Source organism: Triticum aestivum, chromosome 7B, assembly GCF_018294505.1.
Source record: "Triticum aestivum cultivar Chinese Spring chromosome 7B, IWGSC CS RefSeq v2.1, whole genome shotgun sequence".
NCBI classification, from domain to species: domain Eukaryota; kingdom Viridiplantae; phylum Streptophyta; class Magnoliopsida; order Poales; family Poaceae; genus Triticum; species Triticum aestivum.
The window spans coordinates 317,573,052-317,591,315 of NC_057813.1; the positions used below are offsets into that span (position 1 = coordinate 317,573,052).

The following is an 18,264-nucleotide window of genomic DNA, read 5'->3' on the forward strand; positions in this document are numbered from 1 at the left end:
GCTCTCCTGATTCGTGGAGGCATTCTCTGGTTAACTGCACCAGCTCAAGATGTGTGTGGGTATTAGTGGATGAGGAGATAGCACAAAATCTGGTCTCAACTACAGAACCCAACGCCAAACAATGGCTCTTCACTTTCATGCAATCGCTCACACATGATCGGTTTGTCTTGCTTGCGGTTACACTTTGGGCGATCTGGACAGCGCACCACAAGGCTATTCATGAAGGAATCTTCCAATCGCCTCAAGCAACTAACACGTTTGTCCGACGTTTCATTGCTGAACTAAACATGATCAACATGGAAGGTTCTAGGGAAGGTGTTCCTCCCACAGTCCAACAGGTGACACGAGCAGTGCGTCCAAAGCCTCCTCCTGTTGGCTACGCCAAGATTCATGTTGATGCAGGAGTTAGATCAAGGAAAGGTGGGTCAGCAGCAGCGGTATGCTGTGACAAGCAGGGCAATTTCCTAGGCAGCTCAGCCTTGGTAGTTCCTGGCCTAGAGGACCCAGCAATACTTGAGACTATAGCTTGCAGAGAGGCATTGGCACTTGCTGAAGATCTAAACCTGCACAATTTTGTTGTGGCTTCCGATTCCAAGCAAACAGTGGCTGATATTTTATGCACGGGAAGAGGCAAGAGTGGTTCTATTGTTCAGGAAATCAATTTTAGAGCAACTTTATTTCAATGTAAATTTTCTTTCGAAGGTTGTGTTGTCAATGTCGAAGCACATAGATTAGCCAAATATTCGCTTAGTCTCGGTCCGGGGCAACACCTATGGTTAGGTCAGCCCATGATCTGAATTATATCCCTCCCCATGTGGACTATGATGAAGAAAATTTGGCTTTCCCCTTCAAAAAAAAAAATTAACCCTACCTAGAAAAACAAACGCCAAGATTCATGTTGATGCAGGAGTTAGATCAAGGAAAGGTGGGTCAGCAGCAGCGGTATGCTGTGACAAGCAGGGCAATTTCCTAGGCAGCTCAGCCTTGGTAGTTCCTGGCCTAGAGGACCCAGCAATACTTGAGACTATAGCTTGCAGAGAGGCATTGGCACTTGCTGAAGATCTAAACCTGCACAATTTTGTTGTGGCTTCCGATTCCAAGCAAACAGTGGCTGATATTTTATGCACGGGAAGAGGCAAGAGTGGTTCTATTGTTCAGGAAATCAATTTTAGAGCAACTTTATTTCAATGTAAATTTTCTTTCGAAGGTTGTGTTGTCAATGTCGAAGCACATAGATTAGCCAAATATTCGCTTAGTCTCGGTCCGGGGCAACACCTATGGTTAGGTCAGCCCATGATCTGAATTATATCCCTCCCCATGTGGACTATGATGAAGAAAATTTGGCTTTCCCCTTCAAAAAAAAAATTAACCCTACCTACAAAAACAAACGCCAAGATTCATGTTGATGCAGGAGTTAGATCAAGGAAAGGTGGGTCAGCAGCAGCGGTATGCTGTGACAAGCAGGGCAATTTCCTAGGCAGCTCAGCCTTGGTAGTTCCTGGCCTAGAGGACCCAGCAATACTTGAGACTATAGCTTGCAGAGAGGCATTGGCACTTGCTGAAGATCTAAACCTGCACAATTTTGTTGTGGCTTCCGATTCCAAGCAAACAGTGGCTGATATTTTATGCACGGGAAGAGGCAAGAGTGGTTCTATTGTTCAGGAAATCAATTTTAGAGCAACTTTATTTCAATGTAAATTTTCTTTCGAAGGTTGTGTTGTCAATGTCGAAGCACATAGATTAGCCAAATATTCGCTTAGTCTCGGTCCGGGGCAACACCTATGGTTAGGTCAGCCCATGATCTGAATTATATCCCTCCCCATGTGGACTATGATGAAGAAAATTTGGCTTTCCCCTTCAAAAAAAAAATTAACCCTACCTAGAAAAACAAACCCGAAAAAAAATTATGTGCGCACAAGGAATCGAACCCGGCACCCATAGAATAATACTCCGCGGTGGTAGCCAGTAGACCAGACACAACTTGTCCATTACTAGGAATCTGTACTATTTAACCCTTTCAATACTGCACATAACATATATTATATACACTGTATAGATTTTTTTTAATGTAAATTCCAAAAAGAACTCATAAAATAAAGAAAAGCCATGAATTAAAAAAAGTTCATATATTTGGAAAAAAGTTCATCCGTATAGAAAAAAGTTCACAAACTGAAAAAAAAAGATCATCGATTTTGAAAATAGTTCATCACATTTGAAAATAGTTCATCGAATTTGAAAAAAGTTCATTAAATTTGAAAAGTTCATCAAATTTAAAGAATAAGTTCACTAAATTTGAAAAAAAAGTTCATTAAATTCAAAAACAAAGTTCATTGAATTTGAATAAGTTCATCAAAATTTTAAAAAGCTCATTGATTCTGAAAGAAGTTCATCGGATTTGAAAGAAGTTCATCGATTGTGAAAAAAGTTCACGAATTCAAAAAAGGTTCACAAAAAAAGTTCATCAATATGGAAAAAAGTTGATCGATTTCAGAAAAAGTTCACCGAATTTTGAAAGAGTTCATCGATTTTCAAAAAAAGGTTCATCGGATTTGAGAAAAGGTTCACAAAAAAAATGTTCGTGAACTCGAAAAAAGTTTGCGAAATCGAAAAAGAAAAAAACAGAAGAAAACCGGCCAAAAAGAAAAAAAAAACAGAATCACGTCAGTTAATTGAAGAACAATAAAAGATGCTACCGATCACAAAATGGACGCTGTCCATGGTGGTTAGCGCGGTTGAACTATCGTGTGGAACCTGTTGTGTGGACGGTTCGAACCTGTTGTGTGGCCCAGGTGCGGAACGTGGGTGTGCGCCCGATTGCACAGCCCTCATTCTCCCTTTGGTTAGCTTATACTAGTATTGAAACGCAAGAAGAAAAAATGGCTGCAGAAGTCCAACTAAGCACGGCCTAACACCCACTGGCTTCAACTTTTCTAATCTCATTCCAAGTTGATTCAATAAATTGTTATCTACTCCCTCCGTCCCATAATATAAGAACGTTTTTAACAAGCTGCAACAGTAAATGGTTTTGTTTTTTTATTTGGACCGTCGCTTATACACTTCTGTGTTGTTAAACTTCATTTCCCCACCTTTTTCAGACAAACTCTTTGTCAAAATGGAGCACTACATTGATCAATCCAGGAACCAGCCAAAGATGCCCAATTCAGACTGCTTTCCACGAGAAACTCCCAAAACCATAGATCCACTGCAAGAACTGAAGAAAAGATTAGCAAAGCAAGTGTTTCATATCTATTCAAAGGCCACCCTGAAACCTCAGCCATCGTCTTCAAAAATGGAAGCGATTTTTTATCTAGCTCCCGGCTTCTTATTGACCATGCTGTGACCCATTGCACATTGGATGGGACCATATTTAGCTCTTCTCGAAGACGTCTTCCAAGGTCTGGCATATGCCCACCTCCGTACAGAACTGCTATTCTCTTGTACCCTCGGTTTATCGCGCCCTTTATCTTCTCAGTTGCAACTCTGTTCCTTTCCCCAATTATAACTGACTTATCCTCAGCAGGTGCAGTCATAGCATTGAAACTGCATACGAGAAAAAGAAGAATTTGTAAATAAAGAACCATAACTATCACTACTGGTTTTGAATGTACTCACTCGGAGGTCAATTGCTTAGCCAGAAAAATCTTAAGAGCAGCTCCTAAATCTAGTTTGGATAATGCTTCCAGCTCGGGATATCCATCTTGCTTATCCACTGGCAAACAAAGCCCAGTGATAACAAATAGTCCAATAAGTGGCATTGGTAGAACACGCGAGGCCCATAGCAACTTGGATCTCCAGAAATCAAGACCATCTGGAGAAGTTGGTTGTACCAAGGCTTTAGTTGATTTCAGGGTCATGTCCACTGCAAATGTGAGAAAGCTTTCACCTCTTTCAGTCTGAAAACCATAAAAGGCAGAATACATTTAGTCCACAATTTTTTGGAGGCCACGACAGAAAGAGGTACAGAGCAGTGCACAAATGAGCTTAAGAAGCTGTTTGCTACGAAATCTGCAAATCTGCAAATCAAGAAGCTACACCCATCAACCTCCAACAGTAATAACACAATTTCACCTTGAAACTTATCCCCTTGAGAAGTTTTACATGGAAAACTGCAAGCAGTGGAAAGACATAAATCTACTATTATATGCTAAACGTACTTCTGAGGATGATGAAGTCCAAGATGGCGGTGCTGATGACGATCACCAGTGAACAGGCTGTTGTGGTTTAGCTGGTGTCTCTTTTTGTGTGCTTTTGAGTGTAGCTGCGTTGATCAAATAAACTTTGGTCCTGGTCTGTTGACTTGTTGGCAGCGTGGTACCGTTTAGCTCTTCTGGGTTTTGGTTTGTTCTGGCCATGATAGTGGAGGAATACGAGATAAGGTGGGTCCCCCCCCCCCCCCCAAAAAAAAGGGTTGGACGAAATTGCCCTCTCCCTCTATAAATGCATAGACTCGGGTTTTGTTTAGCTAAAAAATACCCATGGCTGCAACTTCGCATACTTCGTTTGTGTCCAAGGACCAGGCCAAGACCGCTTATGAAACCCCAACTTTCATCATTAATCATTTATTCGCAACATCCAGATTCTCTCCCTCTATAAATGCATAGACTCGGGTTTTGTTTAGCTAAAAAATACCCATGGCTGCAACTTCGCATACTTCGTTTGTGTCCAAGGACCAGGCCAAGACCGCTTATGAAACCCCAACTTTCATCATTAATCATTTATTCGCAACATCCAGATTGTAAATCTTGGTTCTTCTTTGTTCTCATTGCTTGCAGGAATTAGACCTTCGTGGTCCGGTTGATCATTCTCCGGCATTGGCTTAGAGATTGCTAAGACGCAACGTTGTTGCGCGCTGTAGTCCGATCATCAAAGTCTGACTCTACCAAAATCAATAGCTACCATCTAATGGAGAGACCAGGACACCCTTGCCCCGATTACCACAGTTGCTTCTCCTCCCCCGCTGGCCACCACTGCCCCTGCATCTCCAGATCCCGTGCCCTTGGTGGAGCAACGCCAAGGAGTCGGGGAATGGCGGCGAGGCGGAGCCGCGCTCGCTAGGAGGCAAGCGGCGTGATGGAGGGGTTGCTGGCGTGGCAGAGCCACGCTCGGGACAAGCTCGTAGGAAAGGAAGAGGGAGCCGCCGGGGGTGCTTGGTGGCAGTGGCCGAGCATGGTGAGACCTCGACCGGGTCATGCCGCAGCGTGCGGCAGAAGATGACGGCCAGGTGGCCGTGGAGCACGCAAGGAAGGAGTTGGAGGACGGGGCTAGGCAGTGCGCAGTGGAGAAGTTGGCGCTGGCGGTGACGAACTCGGCAAAGGTGAGGAGGGGCAGGTCCAGAAGCGAGTCCTTGATGGAGGAGCGGGCCATGGATGGCGCCATGGCGGCCATAGCGCTCTTGGTCTTGCACATCTGATGCATGTGGACGCCAACCATCTGGTGGTATTCCGGGAGGTTACCGGGCTGAGTGAGAGGCCGCCAACAGCCAGGCTGGAGTGGGGATGCCACACAGTGGTAGACCAGCGGGAAGGAATGAGGCAAAGGGAGCCGGTCATGGGTGGCGGTGGAAGGATGGATGTGTCTAGGTCAGTTCATCAACATAACATCCAAACATGAAATTGGCATTGCCTACTTTGTTGGATTCCAACAAGCAGTTCCATTCGCAACCAAACAATAGATTTGGTATTGTGGCCTATTTCCAAAACAAGGCTAATTTGATATTGGACCCAATGCAATTTGTTGGCTCTCAATACGTACATCCTAACGGAGCATTATGTAATACGGATCACAATATACATTTTACCTTAATGATATGTATTTGATTATCCAAATTCAAGCCTAGACTAATATTAATCCACTAGTATGTGGACTATGTTACGAACAGTTGGTTTTGTATTCAATTTTTATTAAAAAAAACTTCATGGTTCTGATTTCTTAACTACTCCCTCCGTCCCACAAGCTATATTAGCTTGAAAAACGATCGTATATTGTGGGACGGAGGGAGTATTAAAGATGTTACTCCCTACAATCCATACTAAATCAGCGACAATTAATATGGATCGGAGCGCAAAAAAGTTGCAGTTACAGCTTGAACTCGAACAGTGAATGTATTTTATATTTCTGAACAAAGCGAGCAATATTATAGTAGTTCTCAACTTTGTAGTAACACCACCAACGTGAGTTAGTTCTTAAAATATGTTCAGTAATATAAGGATCATTTGACTTTCCAAATTGAAGCTTTAACTAAAATTTAATCCAATAATACAAGGGTTATGCAACATCAAAACATGGCAGGCAAGGAAGTGACCTACAACCATGCACATTATTAAGAATAGGCATGACGCAAGAAGTGAAGATTGCTAACATGATTATGGATGCTAGATAGGTCTAAAACTGTAAGCACTGGTATGGTGCAAGAAAGGTCATTGTGTTAATTTAATTATGACAGAAAATCACTATTCACTATCGGACATAAGAGACATAACTAATGGTAATCTAATCCAAAGTTAGCTACCGTACCTACGGTTAGCAAGGGTGAAGATGCACAAATGAGTAATTTCTGCAGTAGCAAATGTACATGTTCTTAATAACACTTTTGCTAATGCTCAGTTGCCTTCTTTAAATCTTGGTCACCCAAAATTACTCACTACTAAGCCTAGATTGCTCCGTTGGAAGGTGTGAAACTTTAATGATATGTTACTGCATTTTCTATTTGTAGGTTTTGTATGGAGTGATTTGGAGATGAAGACGCCTTAATGTTGATTCAGCAGATTAGAAATGTGGAAATTTATGAATAGATAACCCCTTTGATAATAACAAACAGAACTCATGACCCTATGTTCTCCACTTATTTCTAACTCCCACAGTGTCTTCCATTAATACATGTGTGCAATAATATTTATTTATTATGCCTCCCTACTAGCAGCGCAGAAGCACGGACAGGAGATGTTCTTGAGTGTATCATCGTGATATTACATAATTGAGTAAAATATATAATTGAACTACTTCCTTGAGCAACTAACATGAGCTCTACCTCTTCATTATAAGTGGGAAAAGATCGGCCAGTTCTAGTCGAAAATCGATTCAAATTTTTCGATCCTCTTGGTAAACTAGGCCCGGAGTGTACACAGTGGGAACATATAATATGTTACTGCATTTTTTGTTTGTAGGTTATATATGGAGCGACTTGGAGATGAAGATGGCTTAATGTTTATTCAACGGATTAGAAATGTTGGAATATATGAATAGACAACCCCTTTAATAATAGCAAACAAAAAACATGACCCCAAGTTTTCCACACATTTATAATTCCCACAACGTCTTCCATTAATACATATGTGTAATAATATTAATTTATTATGTCTCACTGCTAGCCACGCAGAAGCATGGACAGGTGATGTTCTAGTGGAGTATCTTCGTAATATTACATAGTTGGGTAAAATACATAATTGAATTATTTCTTTCAAGCAATAGCATGAGCTTTACGTCTTATAAGTGGGAAAAGATCAACCAGTTCCGGTCAAAAATCAATTCAAAATTCTCAATCCTCTTAGTAAACTAGGCCTGGAGTCTACACACAGCGGCACCATGCTAAAAGTCTAAAACGCAGCACACAGAAAACGGGTGCGCTATAGTTAGGTTGATGCAGCAATAGTGCATCTTATATTCTGGCATCAAGAAGCAACCAAAATAGATGCCATCACTAGATTAATTAATTTTACGCAGCCGGGTAGCTTATTTACCAATGAAATAAGTGTGTATTCAGTGCTTGAGCCAGGGCTACTAACCTTCATTTGACCTTTTGGCTTACCGAACGTGTGCCCCTGCTGAGGTATATTTGTCAATATAATGAACACTTGAAGTTGAGATAATTGTCTAATTTCACATATGCAGTTCAGGAATTGAGAGAAAGTCCCAATACATTTGAATTGGAAAGAGCGCCCTTATATGCTCAACACTTTGATGCTTTATGAACCCTAGAGGCATTGGTTCTTTTGTTCCACCATTGCTAAAATGGTGAAAATCCGTTGTTTGGCAATTGTATGAACAATATTAAAAAGAATTAGTCAATTCACGACCAAGATCTTCTGATATTTAAATATTTCTCTTTAACTATCCAGGAAAACAATGTACTGATGTTTGGATTATCATCATAATATGCTCAGTTCAGTATAATGAAAAATATGACAGTATGTAGGATGAAAGGATGCACTTAGTTGTGTTGATGTAGAACAGGCAAAGCATATGCTTTCTAGTAACAAAGAGCAAGCAAAATTGATACTATGGCTAAGATAATTCATATTTATGCTGATGTGCAGCTTACTCGCTAGATGATGCATGGAGGAATACATATAAGATTTTGGTTGAACAGATTACATGCATCCTGCTTTAGATTTTAAGTTGAAAACATATTTGTTGTTCGATTTATTTGTTTTGTCAATATAATAAACGCTTTATGTATCTTTGACTTCTCATTTACCCAATGTAATAAAATTAGTTTGTAGCTCCATTATTAGTTTTATATATTCTCGAGATAAATCAAGTCGTAGTGTTTTTAGTTGGCTCCAACCTTGGCTCGGATGGGCTCCTCCTCTATCATCCAGCCTGTGGCTTCGTGCATTATGGAGCATCATCTTCGACAAAGCGTGGCTCAGTTTGGACCGCCTCTTCTAGACAATCAAGTGGGAGGCTACGCCGTGGACTTTGGCAGGTGCGAGAGAGCTTGCAGCTATGATTCCAGAGGGGTGCACGACTAGCGTCTAGGGGCATCTTGTTGTACTTCGGGTGTACCCTTCTTAGGGCTTTTGTACCATGGGTGTGTCCTTCATAGGGCTTGTAATGATTCTTCTCTCTATCAATGCAGTGAAATGCAAAGGCTTTTGCATTTTCGAGAGAGTGAAAAAAGTGTTTTTAGTCGAACTTACTGGCAGGACTATTATGATCTACTAAATACATGTCTCACATATTCAATATGACTATTTGAATCATGATAATGAAAGTCAATGTTTCATGATCAAGGTGTTGCCAGCGCATGTGCGCGGGCCACTGTGCTAGTGTAACTAAATTTATTACCTGAAGCAGCTTGAATGTCTCATAGTCAAGGTCAGCATGTTGCCATTTCTCATCGCCGTAATCAAGGCAATCTAGCTGGTAATCCAATGAAAGGATACGAGCCATTTGTTTCTGTATGAAACCAAGAATACTGAAACCTTTGCGCGAAGATCTCAGCTTCTTCGCAAACGTTGGGTCCTGCTGGTTATTTAAATTATCCCGACTTATCACCATTTCATACAGAACACAATCATAGCCTTCAAGTGCTTGTTGGAGTTTATCGAAATATCTGAACAGAAATAATATGTCTTAGACAGTTCACTTAGTTCGCAACTTCTATCAATTATAGAATGTGCCAACAGACAATAAGTGCAAGGATCTTGTGATGAGGAAACGATGTTAGTAATAGACATGTTTGTCGATTCATAGAGCTGTTAATGCCAGCAGAATCTAATGTTTAAACATGAAAAGGGGCCCATAGAACATACTCTTTGTCAGCAATGTGTACAGTAGAAACCAAATCAACCTGCAACAAATAAAAGTACACAGCCTATATCAGAGATCAGCAAAAGCTAATAAAGACTTGCAGACTATTATTCAATACATAATATCGGACTGGACTACTATACATGATATACGAACAGACCTTATTTCCATTTCATCTCATCATTGCTCACAAGGACGGCATAATAAATACATGGTACATGCACGATATTAGTGAAAACGCAATAGTATTTGTGCTTTCTTCGAGTTTGTCCGTGACGAGGTGCTTGCCTACACGATCACGTCCTTCTCCGAGTTTGCTGCGGACGCCGCCTCCGTCGTGACGAACATCTATACCCCTTCCACTCCTAAGCTTCGCTAGGATTTACTGGCAGAGCTGCCTGTGGTTGCAAGCATGTGCGCCCTTCCATGGATCTTCGTGGAGGCTTTCATGGTTCCTCTACGACAAGAACTCGCCCCGGTGCGACTATGCCGCGGCGGCCGCCTTCAACCTTGTGGTCGACAGCCTCACCCTCCATGAGCTACCACTCGCGACAGGCGGTACACTTGATCCAACTGTCGAGATGACCCCACCTTTGTGTGCCTCGTCTGCATATATATCAACCTGCCTTGGAGTCGCCTTCTCTTCAACTCGATCATGTTCCTTTGGTGATTGAAGCGGTCTCACGCACGCCAGCCAGCTAGGTTTTTTGTTTTGAACAATGGTGGGCCGCGTCCAAGGAATACCACTTGTTGATCCAAGCGGTTTGGCTTCTCTTCAACTCAACTCTGCAGTCGGCGGCACGCGCCACCGACGATCTTGTTCCTTTGGTGATTGAAGCGGTCTCGCGCACGCCGGCCGGCCAGGTTTTTTGTTTTAAACCGATGGTGGGCTGCGTCCAAGGAAAACCACTTGTTGATCCAAGCGGTTTGGGCCAAGACACAAAACCACGTCACGGAAGCTACCATGCCCGCCGTCTGTCACGTACACTCAAATGGGCCCGGGATGAGTCTAAACGATGGTCCTGCGCACTTTACCAGCCCCTAGAATTGGCGCCAAACTGTCGGGCTTTCATTGAGGTGATTGATCTGGTGGAGAAATTTCACTTGCTCACCACCCGAGAGTCACTCCACAATGTTAAAAAACGGCTTTCCATTGAACTCAAGAGGTTGGATGCATACTGGCCGCAGTTCTACATCTTCAAACTGTTCAAGTTGGGTGACAACATACTGTCTTTTTCCACGCAAATACCACTGCCCGTCTCTGACGTAACAAGATTCAGGTTATCCAGACCAGGGCGTCCCTACTTTAATCATGTTGTCAAAGAAGGCATCATCAGTGGTTTCTTCTCAAAGTTATTGGGGACAACTACCTCATCTTCATGGGTGGTTCCTCTGTAGTTAGTGCTGCCACGTGTCCTTGGGCTGCCTGAGCTTAAGTGCCCTTTCGGCATGGAGGAGCTCAGGTCCACGGTCTTCCGGATGCGCTCAGACAACAACCCAAGCCCGGGCGGCTTTGGTCCATGCTTCTTCAAGCTCTTCTGGGACCTGGTGAAAGATGATCAATTGAACTTCCTTGAGAAATTCTACCATGGACGTACACATCTTGCGGGTATCAACCAAGTTTACATTGCTCTTCTGCCGAAAGTTGTGTCGGTGCTCCCGGAGGACAGCTTCGGACCTATCTCACTCTAGAACTGCGCCATTTTTTTTAGAAAAGGAGGATCACCCCCCGGTCACTGCATCAGAATGATGCATGCAGCCCTATTATTAAGCCAAGTATCCGAAAGGTTCTGCCGTCTAGTACAAGCTCGGTCTGAGCTAAAAAAGTTAAAAAAAGGTAAAAGTTGCCACAACCGGCACAAATAGGACGAGATGACTAAACACCTAGCCTATTATTGGACCGCCATCTGCGCCATGAAAGTTGTAACTAGGATCTTGGTGTGTCGTCTCTAGCATTTCATTGAGCTCCTGGTTCCTTTGAAGCAAACAGGTTTCATCAATGTGAGGTGTATCACTGGCAACTCTCTCTATGCCATGGATCTTGACCAAAGTTGTCACTTTGCGCATCGCCCCCACAATTGCTCTTAAATTGGACTTCAAGAAGGTGTTTGATTCTGTCAGCTGGTCTGCGTTGGATGCCGTCCACCGAGCACGCGGTTTCGGGGATAGATGGTGTGGGTAGATTCACTCTATCCTTGCCACTGGGAAGATGGTGGTGCTCCTAGATGGTTTCCTTGGAAGATGGATCAAATGTAAGAATGGCCTTCGGCAAGGGGATCTGCCCTTAACCACTTATCATCATTGATCCCCTCTCAGGAGATCGCGTGGGATACATCCCCATAAAGGCTACGACGCCCTCTTGTGGACAGCCTTCCTTCCCTGTCACTCAATATGCGGATGACACTCATTCTAGTGAAGGCGGATATGGAACAGATCTTGGAGCTGAGGTTGATCTTGAAAATTTTATCAGTGCTGAGGTATGAAATCCATCTACGATGGTGGACAAAGATTGATATAGTGGAGCAAATGAAGATCATCACAAAGCAATTGGAGGCCTTCGCAAGCCAACAAGCGAAGGACAAGTGCTCCTCGCCGGGCTGGTGCCTTTGGTGTACCGTTTCTAGCAGGGGGGTCACCACTGTCACCGCCACCGCCGGACCTCCACCCATCGAGCAGTTTGCCCACCCCCACCATCCCCTCACTTTCGCTGCCAACCACCATCAGCCGCCAGTACCCTTTTCCACCTCCAGCCATGTCCTTACTCGCCACAACCACCTACCCTCACCCTACAGCCCAAATCCCACCCCAATTTTGCCATCCACTACCAGCAGCAGCCCAACCATTAGCAGCAGCAGCCTACCATCCGCATCAACAACCCTACCATTAGCAGCAGCAACAGATTTTCATCGCCGCATCCATGTCTCCACCTGGCAACCGATTTCATACGCCGCTATGGCCGCGCCCCTACACAACCAATCTATGGATCCACCCCGCCCATCACCTCCCTCCCAACCCCCCAACCCCCACCTAACAATCACCTCAACTCAGTTTTTGGTTCAGGCGTGCCTCGCTTGCACAAGCTCGACTTCCCGACTTACGATGGTTCGGTCGATCCTCTTGGTTGGCTCCATAGATGCGAGCTGTTTTTCCTCGGTGCGCTGACAAGGTCTGCACTGCAACGTACCACCTCACCAATGATGCTCACTTTACTTAAAGGTTGAGCGCGATTTCGGCTGCCGACATGGGGGCAGTTCAAGGAAGCTTGCCATGTTCAATTTTAGCCGTCACTCTGCGCCAATCCTTTGGGCGAATTGGCACGCCTGTTGTTCACTTCCTCAATTGCCGACTACACCAGCAGGTTTCTAGCACTCATTTGCCACAACAATGAGTCGTTAACACCATCCCGACAATTGTTTCTATACACAGCAGAGCTAGGGCTGCCCGATGGTCTTCGTGTTAACATCGAGCTTCAGCAGCCATGTGACCTCCAAACTGCCATCTCCCTCTCCAAGGCCTATGAGCAGCAGCATTTCCCACCAATAACGTCACCACACCAACCTTCTAGTCCAATAGGGCCCTTGTTACCCTCTGATCTTCTTGCGGTCAACATAGCTACAATACCTTCCCCGCCGGCGCCACTAGCACATGTTCTGCCATCATCCACTCCAAAGCGAACCCCATCACGACAGGTTCGGCACCTCACTCTAGCTGAGTTAGCAGAACGTCATCTCCAAGGCATTTGCTTCAACTGCGATGAGATTTATGTTCGGGGTCACCAATGTGCGTGGCTTTTCTTCATCAAGGTTGATGACTATGACCAAGATAGCTCCACATATGCTAGCACCCAAGGGCCCCTGGGAGGCAATTGACAACATACAGCTTGTCCGCAAGCTGTTTTTCAAGGGAGAGATGTTATGTGGACCAGCCCATCAAGCATAGAGTCTTATCCCTTAATTAGAGTCCTAGTTGATTAAGCGTCTTTGTTAGGAAAGAGTCCAATTAGTTTAGAGATTGTGTTAGAGTTTGAATAGATGTATTGGCTTGTTGGTCAAGTCTTGTTTATTATATAAAGGGGCCGACCCCTCTCAATAAAGCAGAGAAGAATGTTGTCGTTCACTTTTATCTACATTTCAGTAATTAGGGTTAGGTCAGTAGTAGATTCTTTCACTGCACCTGTGAAACGCCCAGTCACCTTTTCTTCGACTGCCCACAAATTCGAGACGTTTGGTTTCGCTCTGTCGGTAGTCTAAGTATCTCGGGGCATTAGCCCATTGAGGATGCCTAGCAGACTTCCTCATCGTGTGTGTGTGTGTGGGGGGGGGGCTGTCTCTCCAAGGAACCACCATGGCTGCAATCTTGCGGTGTATTTAGATGAACAGGAACCGCATGATGTTCGACAAGATGCGGTCATCAAATGAGGATCTTCGGCACATGATCATTGATCACCTCAACCTGGGTACAGTTTGCTGCCCCCGTCGTGTTGATCCTTCCCCCATCAACCTCTGGTGTGCCACCCTTGGTTGAGTGTGTTACACCGCTCATGTTGCGGCACATGATCATTGATCACCTCAACCTGGGTACAGTTTGCTGCCCCCGTCGTGTTGATCCTTCCCCCCATCAACCTCTTGATCTTTCCCCCATCAACCTCTGGTGTGCCACCCTTGTTTGAGTGTGTTACACCGCTCATGTTGTGGCGCGCTTGTTGTACCTCCCCACCGAGGGACACTGTGTGCGCGCATAAGTGTGTCCCACCACGGCTGTGTGTGTATATGTAATTGCATGTGTTTCCAGTAATGGAATTTAAGTGGGCGATCTCCCTTCATTGTTTTCGCTCAAGAAAAAAGAACCCAAATGAAGCACTCTGGCCCTGGCATTTTTTACAACTAAATTTACCATCTGAAAAGAAAAACAAACCAAAAAAAAACTGAAACTTGCCATCCAACAAGAAAGTTGCCATGCTTGACAACTAAAGTTGTCGTCCTCGCGTCACTAAACTTGCCATAAAAAACGTTCGGAGTTGCCATGTGTTCGTGCCACACGTGTGGCATTTATCAGGGTCCAAAAAGAATACTGCCTCCATTCTAAAATATATGACGTTTTGGTAGGCTAGTCATATATTCTAGAACGGAGGTAGTATAAGTTAGCCGGCAAGCTTCGGCGAGTTGAAATCGTCATTGTTGTTGAATTGCAGTATACAGATGTGCCTGCAAACAATAGTGTAACACACTTCCAACTCATGAATCCGAAGAAAGTTTTACCCATTACCAAACTGTTTGAACCATTAACATAATCCACGGCTTCTAGCCATAAATTACACGGCTAGCTATCATGAAAGTAATAGTCAAATTTAAACATTTCTAGAGAAATTCGAAACAAATATTCGATTCTACAACAATTAAATCTAAAGCAAGCAGCACGCAGCAGAAGAGAAGACATCCACCATGCTGGACTTACGCGGAGAAAAGGGTGGATGAGCGACCATGGAAACCGCTTCTCGTACCGCACCACGGCCGTCTGCAGCTTGCCGCCACCCCCTCCCACGGAGAGGTCCCCGGACATCGGGCGGCGGTACCGGAGGTAATCCGCAATGGAGCTGCTCGCGGCGAACCGCTCCGCCCCGTCAGTCGCCGCGGCGAACGGTAGCAGAACGCGGCGGTGCCGGTGCCGGCGCCGCGCGAGGGTGGGAAAGGCGGCGAAGGAGGTGGAATACGCGGCTGGTGCTGTGGAGAGCATGGCAAGCGCCGGGTTAGCTAAGGCTAGGGTTCGGATGGGAGCGTGTGCGTATGATGGTCCTCACGGAAGGAGCGGGCGAGCACGGAGCTGAGGTTTCCCGATGATTGGCTTGGTCTTACGCTACGCGTGGTCACTGAGCGCGAGGCCCGATGGACTGCTGACATCACAGTCCTTCCCTTCGAGCTGAGCAGTGCGCGCGCGGATGGCTCGCCATCGGCCACGATTCCCTCGGCGGGACACGCTAAAGGCCAACACTCCAAGGACCCAAATGCTTCAGCCGCATCCGTTTGAAGATAAACGGACAAAAAACGTAACTCGATGCGCGATGCGCGGAGTAAATATACAAACATTCATTTTTCGCCCACTTTTGACCACGTTCATGAACCAAACTTGGGTCATGTTTGCATTGAAACGGGCATGCGGGGACAGGGGACACATGCCCTTGTCCTCCCCTGGTCCGCCCGTCGGTGACACAGATAGCCCTTTTTCTATTCCCTCCTCCCTCCATCCCTGCGCCCCTAACCTTGCCATAGTCGCTACCATTTTCTCGGCCACCTCGATGTCCAGCCCGGCAGCCCCCCGCCCCTTACGGCCGCCATTTTCTTGGCCACCTTGCTATCCAGCCCGTTCGTCGGATTTGAGGAGAGCGCATCCAACCGCCAGATTTGAGCGCATCCGGCCGCGGGAGGCTGCACCTTGCCATGGATTGGCTGGGTACCGAACCGCACGGCCCCGACAACACCTCCACGCCGCATGAAGGTATTGACTCCGCCTCTAGCCGCTCAAATCTAGGGATGGCAATGGGTAGCCATTACCCATGTACCCTGCAAGTAAAAACCCTAATAGGGTGAGGGTATGGGACAAAAAATTACCCATAGATATATAAATAGAAAAATGTTAAACCCCGTAGAGCAGGTACGGACATGGGATCATATAACTCATACCCACATACCCACGTACCCATATAAAATGTATATGAACTCCAAATTATCTCTACACTTTGCCATCAATTTGTGAACTCAAAATGTATTACTATGTGATGATGATTTGATGTGTTGTTGTTTACGAGAAAGTGATGTTGTTTATTAAATATGTTGTTGTTTATGATGTGTTGTTATTATAGTCTGTTGTTGTTTACAGATTATAATTATATGTTATTGTTTATGACTATGAGTTGTTCAAACTAATGCTTTGCCAACATGGGTAATTTTACCCGCGGGAACCCATCTACCTTGTCGGGTAACGAGTATGGGAAAAAATTGTACCCATTGACGGGGACAGATAAGGGTGATGGGTAAGGGTATGGGGTGGCTTCACCCGTACCCAGACCCTGCGGGTGCCATCCCTACTCAAATATATCTCGTCGGCGGTTCACCACCACACACGTCCAGCCATCGTCTGGGCTCGGTGTGGGCCAACGGCTCGTCGGCTCACTGTTGCCGCTCATAAAGTGTGAGGACTGCCCGTGACAGGTCATTCGCCGCATATCTACAATGCTGGAACATTCCGGATGTGTGTTCATCAAGTGCAAAAACAATGGGGTGTGTGCTTGTTTTCCTTTGGTTGTGCTCTTGGATTCGGCACATTTTCAATAGCTCTTTGCTGACACTCAAATTTGTGTGTGGGATGGATGCAAGTTTGGTATTGGCAAGAAGAATACATTGATATATTGATAGGACCAAATTTGATAGATGTTCGTGCACTCGTTGCGAGAATAGAGGCTAGAGATGAGACTAGATGCCAAGCAACATCTACTTCTTTTTAGAATCGAAGAAGAAAGACGTATGCAAGTCGCAGATCAACAATGAAGGCATCAAGAAGACACTAATCCGACTTATGAGAGCAGTTATGGAAGTTAGATATCTTTTAAAATGTCTAATTTGTAGTTCTTGTTTTCTTTGGTTTTACTATTCTAGTCAAGAATTGGTGAATGTACTCCAATGTATCAAAATGTCGTTGATGAAATGATAAAAGAAATGCAGCCAAAAAATGTATACATACGGGCACTAGCCGACCGTGGCGGGCCAGATGTGCCCGCGCATTAGGCGCACAGCCAGCACATCCATGAAAATGGTCGGACGCCGCCCCATTTCCCTACCCAAACGGACGAAATCTGGACAAAATAGACATCCGTTTGGGGTCGTGCATTGGAGTTGGCCTAAGAGCATCTACGCGTGGTCACCGAATCCGTCCTTCAAACCCACACGGACGCGTTCGCAAGCGCTGATCAATCAGTCCTTAAATCGCGTCGTCTATATCCATGTATCTCATATCTGATACATTGTATCCATACTAAATCATGCAACGTAAATAAAGCTACGTAGATCATAAAACAGACATAGAATCGGGCATAGAAATGCACATTCCGATCATCAAAAGATCACCCACAGATGTCCAAAAGATTGCCAAAGTTCACATAATCCACATAAACGACGAACAAGTTTCAACTACATTATAAAAACTTGAAATTAAAGGTGGAGACGGAGGATCTTCACCACTTTGTTGTCGGCCCTTTGCCCTTACGGTCGTCGGTGCAGTTGTAGGCATCCGCGACTGGTGGTGGATCTCCAAGTCAACGGAGGAGGCGTCTTCGTTGTCGGGCGAGGAGTCGAAGAGGACGATGAGCCCTTTCAACCATGGGATGGCCCTGTCTTCATACCGCTTCAGCTTTGCCACCCGAGTCGCCTCCGCCGCCACGTGCTCCGACTGCTCAACGGCAAGCCAGAGCGCCTTGGTGTTCTTCCGGCGGAGCCGCCGAGCGTCCATCTCCATCGTCGCAAGTGAAGTGAATAGCGGTATTGATGTAGGGCAAAACCCTAGGTGGATGATCTTTCACGTTTGGAGGGATCCCACGGGAGAAACACGAAGAACACGCGGAAGCACAAAGGGGAAATCACGGGGAGGACGAGAGAGAATCACGAAGCCGACAGAGAATCAATCACACGAGTGCTAGATCACCGAACACAAAGAGGTACATATGATCCACAGTCAACAAAGGTA

At 45.2% G+C, this 18,264-nt stretch overlaps 1 protein-coding gene across 3 annotated transcripts; it reads right to left on the reverse strand.

The window, feature by feature from the left end:
• Window positions 1–2,916: 2,916 nt before the first annotated feature.
• Window positions 2,917–15,411, reverse strand: LOC123162915 (uncharacterized). 3 transcript variants are annotated; one of them, XM_044580687.1, is made up of 6 exons: window positions 14,986–15,411; window positions 9,534–9,571; window positions 9,067–9,334; window positions 7,782–7,820; window positions 3,613–3,893; window positions 2,917–3,540 (listed from the first exon to the last, which is right to left on the reverse strand). In XM_044580687.1, the coding sequence occupies exons 1-6, from the start codon at window positions 15,262–15,264 to the stop codon at window positions 3,108–3,110; spliced, it is 1,338 nt and encodes a 445-aa protein (XP_044436622.1). In that variant the 5' UTR covers window positions 15,265–15,411; the 3' UTR covers window positions 2,917–3,107. The 3 variants fall into 3 exon arrangements, with proteins under 3 accessions (XP_044436622.1, XP_044436623.1, XP_044436624.1); XM_044580688.1 differs by having other exon boundaries at window positions 7,782–7,817; window positions 14,986–15,410; XM_044580689.1 differs by lacking the exon at window positions 7,782–7,820 and having other exon boundaries at window positions 14,986–15,402.
• Window positions 15,412–18,264: the final 2,853 nt, after the last annotated feature.